Source organism: Acartia tonsa, chromosome 1, assembly GCF_053477335.1.
Source record: "Acartia tonsa isolate MP-2025a chromosome 1, ASM5347733v1, whole genome shotgun sequence".
Lineage (NCBI taxonomy): Eukaryota > Metazoa > Arthropoda > Copepoda > Calanoida > Acartiidae > Acartia > Acartia tonsa.
In genome coordinates this window covers 11,777,603-11,787,544 of record NC_137260.1, presented here as the reverse complement: position 1 = coordinate 11,787,544, position 9,942 = coordinate 11,777,603, and the positions used below count along the sequence as shown (strand labels likewise).

Sequence of the window (9,942 nt, the reverse complement as noted above, 5' to 3'; positions counted from 1 at the left end):
ATCTAATAACTTTTTATTTTATTATTCGCGGAACACTGTCCATAATACGACGCAATAAGTAATGATACAAAATTCGCCGAGCCTAAAAAATCAAACCGTATCACTATCATAAAAATCTTAAATTAAATCTATGACATTCTAGAGCCTAAGATTGACCCAAATAAACATATAAATATATAATAAATAGGTGTGAAACAAATACTATTATTATTGAACATTACTTGAATATTATCATGTACCTATTGTACACAATATTTAAAATTAAATAAATAAAGAAATCATATGAACAATATTAGGGTCAGTTAATATATTAGAATTATGAGTTTTAGAATATATCCTATTTTACAGAGTAGTAAGGTTTTTTGTGTGTGTAAAATTAACGATTTCAATAACTAGGTACGAAAATTCACATAGGGCCTGGGATGGTTTTAGGTTATTTTCTTGCCCTCTTTTTGCCTTCGAAGGTAGAGAGCCTAGATGCTAGGGGTGCAGCCACTAATAAATACTATTTCATCATCAACTATTGGCTGCGACCCTAGCATCTGGGGGCTCTGTGTTTAAAAGGTGGAAGAAAAATAACATAAAACCCTTAAGACTTAATTCTTTCAGTAGCCTAAAATAATCCCAGGACCTATATAAAGCATCCATAAACAGAGAACTCAATTGGTTCAGTTTAGCAGATTAAAAATTTATTATAAGCACAATAATTTTAGCCCTCTAGCTTTATTAGAAGCTGAGATAAAATGAGATGGGATAAAAGATCTTATGGTAACTGGATGTTAAATGTTTTATATATTAAAATCCTAATGTAATGAACATTAAAAGAAAGACTGAAGCCTCTAATATATCTCTGCTATCTTAATATACATATATGAACGCAAAATTTGGATCGTACATAAAAGGGCGGACATACGCAGTACTATCCAGTAGACTAGCGTGTTCTGTCTTGCAAGCATCAAAAAAAGGAAAAAAACAGAAAGCCAAGAATGATATTTGTAATCCTAGTGTTGTACTGTACCGCAGCCTTCAGTCAGGTATGTAAGCAAATTTCAGTTCCTATAGTCATTCAGTCAAAGTATTATCACATTTTAAAAACATACATGCCCATGAAACTACTTTACTGTTATACCAGAGAATCCTAGTTCTTAGGTCATCACCTAAAAAATACTTTTAACGACATATGTTAACTTGCAGAAAAGCATATTATTGTTAAGATTCATAAATACTTTGTGTTAAAGGCATATATTTTTTTAATTTGAACATTACCTTAAAGATGTTTTACAAGGATGACAGCATCCATAAAACTAAGCTCATAAATCAGAAAAATATCTTTTGTAAACAAAATATCCATTGCAATAAAATAATAACAAGCAAAAAACAGGGAGACAGGAGATTGGACTGTAAATTATACTGGTACCCAAAGTTTTACAACCAAGTTTTTTTCTTCGCTAGATCAAAATTTTGGTTACATTTAGTTGAATTTTTATTTGTGGGTTCCTAACTAGTAGTGTCCAAACATTTCAACTAATAATTGTATTCTACAGAAGGGGTAATTTTGTTTATCACCCTTAGAGATGTATATTAATTCATTGTCCATCCATTTTCTTATCCATTAAGATACTTGAACAGGTTGCAGTATCAATAAAACTAAGATCAGAAAAAAATATTCTTTTCAAAACAAAATAATATTTTCTTCCATTATTTTAGGTAGATGGGGCAACAACAAGGAAGCTACATGATCAACCAAATTATGGTAAGAATTATTATCTTTTACACTTTAAAATCCTTTGAAGTAAGCTAGTCATTTCATTTCATAGTCTTTCTTAGGCAAAATATCTTTAACACAAAATTGTGCCCAGGAAGTTAATTCAAGCAAGTTTCTTATTTCATTAACCACCGTATATTATTTTAAATTGTGTTTCATGACTGCAAAGACACAAAAGCAAATAGTTCAGAGGTTGTGTTTGATGTAAAAATAATACTTCAACCCTTTTCTAATTTTCCATAGAATTTCATTCTTTACATTTCCTTACCTCAACTTAACATTTCACCTTAGGGGAAAAAAAAGTTTAAGATCTTGACACATAAAAAAATGTGTTGATATTTAAAGATTGTAATATGTTTCAGAAAACAAGGAGGCCAGTGTTACCTTGGAGAAAGTGTATGAACAAGATTATGTTGAAAATAATCAAGAATATGAACAGACCAGTCCTGAATCTGAAGAAACCAGCACTGAAGGACTAGAAGAAGGTCTTAAAATTACTTCTAGTCAAGAAAATGATGAAACAACTGACAGCAATGAAAATATGGTAGAGGATGTCACTGATGTTGTGGATACTTCAGAACAGAAAACCAAACCTAATGAAATTCTGGAAAATGTGGAATCTAGAGAGAGTATAGAATCAACAGAATCCACTGAAGATAATAAGGTGGATTCCACAGAGAGTTCTGAAAATGAGACAGAGTCTACAGAAAGCAATGAGGAAAATATTGAAACCAGGCAAAGCTCTGAAAGTATTGATGATGATTCCACAGAAAGTGTTGAGAATACAACTGATTCAGCAGAAAGCACAGAAGAGGGAAATACTGCATCCGTCAAAAACGATGAAAATACAAATAAAAATGAAAATCCAGATGTAAAGGAAACATTGGTAGAAAGCGCTGATCCTGATCAAGATACATCATTAGAGAGCAGTGAAGATTATGAAGATGGTGCTGACAAGAAGCAATCTGACGATGTGAAAGTTGCTGAAGTTGAAGAAAAAAATAACAGTGAAGAAGACTCCTCTGAAAATCTCAGTATAGGTAAAGCAAAATTTAGAACTTTTATTAGGTTGATTTGAGGTTATTTAAGTCACTATAGGGTAAATTTGTTTATAATTAAAAACAGAATAAAGGGCAGGAATAAGGTGTAACCAACAAGCAAAATAAATCTAAAATAATATTTGTGGGGGGGGGGGGGCAGATGTAGAGGTCGTAAATTCTACTGTGTTGACCCCCAACAAAAGCTGAAATTGCATATGGGTTTCATGCTTTTTTTTTAATTAAGGGGGGGGGGTTTAATGCAACCATCTCGTAATCAGTGATTAAATGGCACTTAGAATTCGAATTTCGATCTGAACTTTTGCATGAGTAATCCTTGGTAGGTCTATTTTCCCTAAATCGAACAAAATGTTGGAAAAGTAACGGCTAACGGCTGGCGGCTCAGCCGTTTTCCCATTTTTTTGATATCTATAGTGTAAATTAGTCACGAAACCTATCTCCACATAATACTCTTTTTCCACTCCAAAACGCTATCAAACGGTTTTAGACGGTAGCTGTTGGTACTAGAAGTTTTAAAAATGGTTATTGCTATCATTCAACATGAATTAAACCAAAAATATGTTTTAAAAAGATGATTCCTACGTAATTGATGATGAATTTACCCTGAAATAGGCAAACAACGGCTAAACGGCTGAGCCGCCAGCCGTTACTTTTCCAATTTTTTGTTCAATTTAGGGAAAATAGACCTACCAAGGAATACTCATGCAAAAGTTCAGATCGAAATTCGAATTCTAAGTGCCATTTAATCACTGATTACGAGATGGTTGCATTAACCCCCCCCCCCCTTATGTTGTTGACATCAGCTGGATTAAGGTGCAGAAAAGGTTGTCTCTAATTAAGGTGCAGAAAAGGTTGTCTCAAGTCCCATTCCTCTGACTTATAAGACATTTTCTGATAAAATAAAAGATTCCTAATTCATTTAGTTAAAATTTGATTTTTGAAGAATATTCTATTGCAGAGGAAGCTAATAAAGAAAATGGTGATCTCGATCTGACAGAAATAGACAAAAATAATAATGATGAAGATTCTGAGTTATAAACATTTTGTATTTTTTATTTAATTTATTTTTCTATATTATACATATATCATATTAAAATATCTTTATAATAAAGAATAAATATTAAACTTAATACCTAGCACTTATTATTTTTAACCTATAGGTAATATTTTTATTCTTTAAAAAAAATTCAGTAATCAAAATCTTCTTTCCTCCTAATTAAAGGACAGCAAATAAATTCATTATGCCAAACTGGACAAAGTCCTTACATTAGTTTAACATAAGCAAAATGGAAAATAAGACTGATTATCCTTTTAAACTTATATACTTTAATTTGTGAAAGAACTTTTTGTATTAGATATTTCGGATCATGGAGAGAAAACGACGTAGCGGGTTTCGTCGCACTTTTACAGTTGCCACGCTTGGTTTTTTATTAAATGAATAAGTTAGGGTACAATGTTTGGCACTTTCGATATAAGTAAATGATAATAAAAAACCCATAGAATGCGATAATAACTTCAGAAAAATCGAAGAAAATAGTTTTAATACTTAATTAACGTTTTTAAGTTTTTCTTCAAAAAGTTTAGATAAGATGCCTTTAAAAGTCGTCTATGATTTTGTCAGGGATAAAAATGTAACTTTAAAATAAGAATTACAACATATTTTTTCAATTAGTACAAAGTAAAATTTTGAACATTTTATTGATCAGTATATTTTTTAAAATGTGAAGTAGAAACCTGAATATTTTATCATGAAAATTGTGTTATGATTTGATTGTCTGCTAGATTACAAGAAAAAAGATACTGACAGTACTTGTTGGTTCTTTAAAAATAATTAGGTAGATTACTTTCAGAACCCCTCTTTTTGCAACGTTATTTCAATAGAACAGAGCCGTAGTCTTAGTGTACTCAATATCTAGACAGCCAACCATTGTTTTAGAATTGTTAAATTTTTTTAACTTCTGATAAAAACAGAATTAATGGTATTTTTGTAAATATTATACCTCCAAGAAATGGCTATACTTCCCAATCATATGTTGTGTGATATTTAAGAGGAATTATTTTGATATAATGTCATTAAAATATTCGTTAAAAAAAGTGCTATTCTAGCTTATACTTTACATTTTAATGTGTATGATAATTCAAATAAAAGATAATGAAGATTTATATTATATTTAATTGTTATAATTATAAAGAAAAACCTGGAAACAGTAAAAAACTGACTTTATTTTATTGACGTAGGGAAAATTTTGTCAAATATTTGAATAAAAAAACACTATAAAACAAAATAAATTATTTTTAATATAGTCACAAAAAGGCTTAATGAGTTTAGGAAATATTTCATTCACTAATCATGTCATTTAAACTCTATTACACAGAATACATTGTAAAAAGATGTTCTCGTTTTAATTTTAAGTAATTTGAAATGCATTTTAATACCTTTTAATGATTTATTTTTTGAAACATCTTTTTATAAAATGTTATTGATTTTTGAAGTTATATGTTAAAATGTTTTTAAATTTTGTTAACATTTTGTTTTAAATGTAGAAAATTGGTAATTCTAAACATTCAAAAAATGATTTTATTAAATTTTCATCACTTAAATTGCATGTTTGATGAAATTTTCAACTGATAATTCAAGAAAAATCGTTTAAGTTTTATTATATTTTACTTTGAAATGTTAAAAAAATATAATTATTGTCAAAAATGTGGAAGTTATACTTTCCTCAAAAAAAGACCTAAAACATGCAAATTAACACGTGTAATGAGATTTTTTTTCTTTCAGGTTTAATCTTAAGTAATTATTGATATTTTTTGTAAAAAGGATTTTATATACAGGGCGACCACTCCAAAACCAAATAAAGTATTTTTATAGTATATTTTTTTAATCCATATAGTATATACAGTATATTTTTTCTTACTCATATAGTATGATATAGTATCGGACTTTGTTTTATTTAGTAATACATAGTATATAAATCATCAATAATAACTCAAGGCAAAGCTGTTATCAAAGTAATTTCACATATAAGGGCGGAGGGGGGGGGGGGTTGCCACTTTTGCTAGCTCTTTGATTATTAGGCTAGGTATTAATGTGAGTCTATAGGTCATTAGGGATAAAAGTTCACTTTTGGGTAGAACTTCACGTATATTTAATCATTTTTTGAATAGGTCTCCAGGTTCAGGTGCTGCAGGCTAGCTGAAAGGTGGTTTCTGGACAAGTAAAAAAAATTTAAATTTCTGTTTGAAGAGTTAGAGATCAACTTATTAAACAAAATATGTATCTTTATGTTATTAACATATCTGAAGAAAAAAAATAAAATCAGACTCCAATTTTTGGTCCTGCAGGCCTCCAGGTTCACTCTGGACAGGTGAAAAATTCAAATTTCTTATTAGAATAGTTAGAGGTCAACTTATAAAACAGAAAATGCATCTTTTTGGATGTTATTAACATAACTGAAGAAAAAATTAAAATCAACCTCCAAGATCTGGTTCTGCAGGCCTCCAGGTCCACTCTGGACAGGTAAAATTCAAATTTCTTGTTTGAAGAGTTAGAGGTCAACATATTAAACAAAATATGCATCTTTTTGGATATTTTTTACATATTTGAAGAAAAAAAATGACATTTAGCCTCCAGGTTCAGGTGCTGGAGACCCTCAGGTGGACTCTGGGAAGGTAAAAATCAAACTTCTGATTTGAACAGTTAATGGAATATTTGTTAAACAAAATGAGCTTATATTTGGATGTTATTTATATATTTTAAGGAAAAAATAAAATTAGCCTCCAGGTGGACTCAGGACAGTTATAACATCAAAATTTTAAATTTAAGGAGTTAAAGGTTAGTTTATTAGGGTAACGTGGGGTAAATGCGGTAGGGGGGTCTAATTCCGGTCACTCGACCAACTTTTTTAAAACCGTTTTTTAACGGTGTTCTAAACGTTTGCGAGAGATCTTCAGAAAAGCAAAGTTGTAGTTTATTGCCTATACTTTCATTTCTTACTTCAGCAAATTTTTGTCAGATCACTCCTTCTATGATTTTTTTGCCCTCAAAAAGTTGCAAAAAATTTGCAAAAAAAAATTTTCAAAATAGGCCATGTTCAACCTAAAATTGTGAAAAAATGGTAAGTCCTATTGACCCGCGGGTTTTTGTAAAATGAAAGATATGGCATTCATTTATCGTTTGCAATTGGAGGCGTTGTTCTAACTTGATTTTTTCATAATTTTTTTTTCGTCTCAAAAATATGGTCAATTCCGGTCACTTTTTTTACTTTTTTTTTATTACTATATTTATAAATATATTATACCCTAATGTTTTTTTCAGGTGATCTGGAAGCATGAACAACCCCAATGCATGACAAAGGCTTTAACCTTCCCTTGCCTGTTGTTAGATGTACATTATTAGTCATTTTACTGCTTGTATTATACATGTTTTGTTGCCTAAGCTTTTCAAATTGTAAAGACATTTAAAATTTTTCAGACACATTTTTATAGTAATGGGAAGAGTATATCACCAAAAGGAACGCCTTAAATATTTGCCTGAAGATGTATCAGCTGCATTGGCTCATGTAAGAAGGGGTATGTCTAATAGAAAGACCGCTAGAAGATTTTAAATTCCATATGAAACTCTTGCATCTTTTTCGTATAAGAGGGTGTTCGCGATTTTTGCGCGGTTTGGATTTTTTATGTCAAATCGGCTAGGATTAAGCTAGAAAGGTGTTTAAGGTGTCTATAGAAAGCTCTTTGCATGTCCTAACAAAAACTCCCCAGGATATGGGTTCTATCTCCAAGATTTAGAGTACATATTCAAAATTTTGCATTTTCAAAATTCCTGTTGCATAAAATGTGTTGAAATATTAGAGTTAGACCCCATATCATTTCGAGTTAATTGTCAGGCATGTAATTTTGCATCTTTAGACACCTTAACCACCCTTGTAGGTCAATCCTAGCCAATTTGAGACAAGAAAAATTGTATCAAAAACTGCTGTCAAAACTGGCAGGATTTTTAAAATTAAAAATTTTTTGGGAAAAAATCACTTTTTTCAAGAAATTCCAAGACCTGCGAATCAGAAATTGCCTCTAATTTATGTATAAAGCTTAAAAAAACCTAATCATATAATAAAAAGTATGATTTTTTTTTAAAAGTTTGCATGAAAAAAATTGATGTTTTTTTTTGCGATTTTACCGACTTTTTTAAAATGGGGAAAATGTTGTCAAAAAATTGTCTGATCTGCATGCGACTAGTACTGTTAGAAAGCTAATGACCTCAGCTTTCTACTCATAGTTTAATATTTAAAAAAAAAATATTTTAAGGGGGTGTTCCACCCCCCCAAAGTCAACTGACCGGAATAGCCCCACCGGTGGGGTAATTCCGGTATAGGCCAACCGCCGCCCTTTAAACCGATTTTTGACCGACTTCTAGTTGCGAGATCTTAATGGGACCAAGACAGGCTTCTTCGTTATTGCCATATCGTTCATTTGCACTCTTAAAAACCGGAAAAAGTTTTTGGGAAGTATGTTTTTTTTTAAGTTGAAGAAAAAAATTGACCGGAATTACCCCGCGTTACCCTAAACAACATAAGCATTTTCTTTAGATACTATTTATGTGTTTTAAAGAAAAAATGACAATCGCACAGCGGTCTAAGGCCGGACATTTCACCAAAAATCAACATTGGAATTCCTCAAAATTAATAATTTATTTTGAAAATATATACCCTATCTCATATGAAACCGAAGAGTTTTTGTCTTTTCAACTACTAGTTGATGAATTATGAACTTTGAAACATGAAGGTTCAGGATTATTTTCACGTCATGAATTTTGCCTTTTGAATTTTCACCATCTTTGGAAAAAATATTTTTTTTCAGTGTTACATTGATACAATGAAGTTTCTTAACCTATTTATATTCATAATATTACATGATATATTAGGAAACTGGGGTTTTAGATTTTTTAAAAACTTTTTTTATCCATTTTATAGTTGTTTTAAAAAAAAAAATTATGTCATTTCCTAAATATTTGTACAAAAAATGTTGGCAATAATTTTCAGTTTTTTAAGTTTTTTTACCAAAAACCGGGCCCCGCAACATACCAAACCATATATTATTCTTAATATACAGGTATAATGCCATAGTTTCATGTTTAGTTTAGGTTGTTGCAGGGCCCGGTTTCTTCCAAAATTTTAACTTTAATTTTAGGGGCCAGACTCTAAAATTCCAATATAAGAAAAACATGTTTTTACAATTTTTTTATTTCCTCTGTTAATTTTAAATTCTGATGCATTTAAACTGCCCACAAAGAGCCTATGCTAGATTAAGAGACTTTCAGAGGTTTAAAATGAATGTTTTAATCTTTTAAGTGGTGGGGGGGAGGTTTAATGCATCCTTTTCGTAATCCATGCGCAAATGGCACTTAAAATCGGAATTTCGTTATTAAACTTGGCATGAGTATTCCTTGGTAGGCCTATTTTCCATAAATCAAACAAAAAGGTGGAAAAGTGATGGCTAACGGCTGGTGGCTCAGCCGTATAGCCTTTTTTTGGCCAATGTCGGGGCAAATCCATTAGTTATTAAGTAGGAAACAACTTCTTGAAACATAATTTTGCTTTTATTCATGTTAAATGTTACCAATAACCATTTTAAAAATTTCTTGTACCAGCCGCTTAACGGCTAGAGAACCCGTTGAAAACGGCTGAGAGTGGCCAAGAGTATGATGTGTAGATTAGACTATAAAAGTTTTAAAGATTTTTAATCAATATAATAGATTTGAAATCTGCATAAAATTTTAAGGATTTTTTATAAAATTCGTTTTTTATATAATTCTTTATTTAAAGGCGCAAATACGATTTAAGTTAATAAATTTTGACCAATAGGATAGCTGGATTGGAAACTACCTACGCTCTAATTGGTTGAATGATGTACGTCACTTAAGCTTCTCCAATCAGAGCGCAGATAGTTTTCAATCCACCAATCACAGATCTCAAAATTATTTAACTTAATTTGTATTTGCGCCTTTAAATAAAGAATTATATAAAAAACTAATTTTATAAAAAATCCTTAAAATTTTATGCAGATTTCAAATCTATTATATTGATTAAAAATCTTTAAAACTTTTATAGTCTAGTGTAG

General features: G+C 30.4%; 1 protein-coding gene across 1 annotated transcript; it reads left to right on the top strand.

The window, feature by feature from the left end:
- The first annotated feature begins 889 nt into the window (after positions 1-889).
- LOC145313044 (uncharacterized) lies at positions 890-3,953 on the top strand. The gene is made up of 4 exons (XM_080152285.1): positions 890-1,034; positions 1,708-1,753; positions 2,128-2,805; positions 3,782-3,953. Exons 1-4 carry the CDS (start codon positions 987-989, stop codon positions 3,859-3,861), a joined length of 852 nt encoding a protein of 283 aa, XP_080008411.1. The 5' UTR covers positions 890-986; the 3' UTR covers positions 3,862-3,953.
- Positions 3,954-9,942: the final 5,989 nt, after the last annotated feature.

Excerpts from the sequence above, each read along its gene's own strand:
- LOC145313044 (XM_080152285.1), top strand. The coding sequence starts at position 987 with ATGATATTTGTAATCCTAGTGTTGTACTGTACCGCAGCCTTCAGTCAG. Across the intron at positions 1,035-1,707 it reads GTACCGCAGCCTTCAGTCAG|GTAGATGGGGCAACAACAAG; the intron begins GTATGTAAGCAA and ends CCATTATTTTAG. Across the intron at positions 2,806-3,781 it reads CTCTGAAAATCTCAGTATAG|AGGAAGCTAATAAAGAAAAT; the intron begins GTAAAGCAAAAT and ends ATTCTATTGCAG.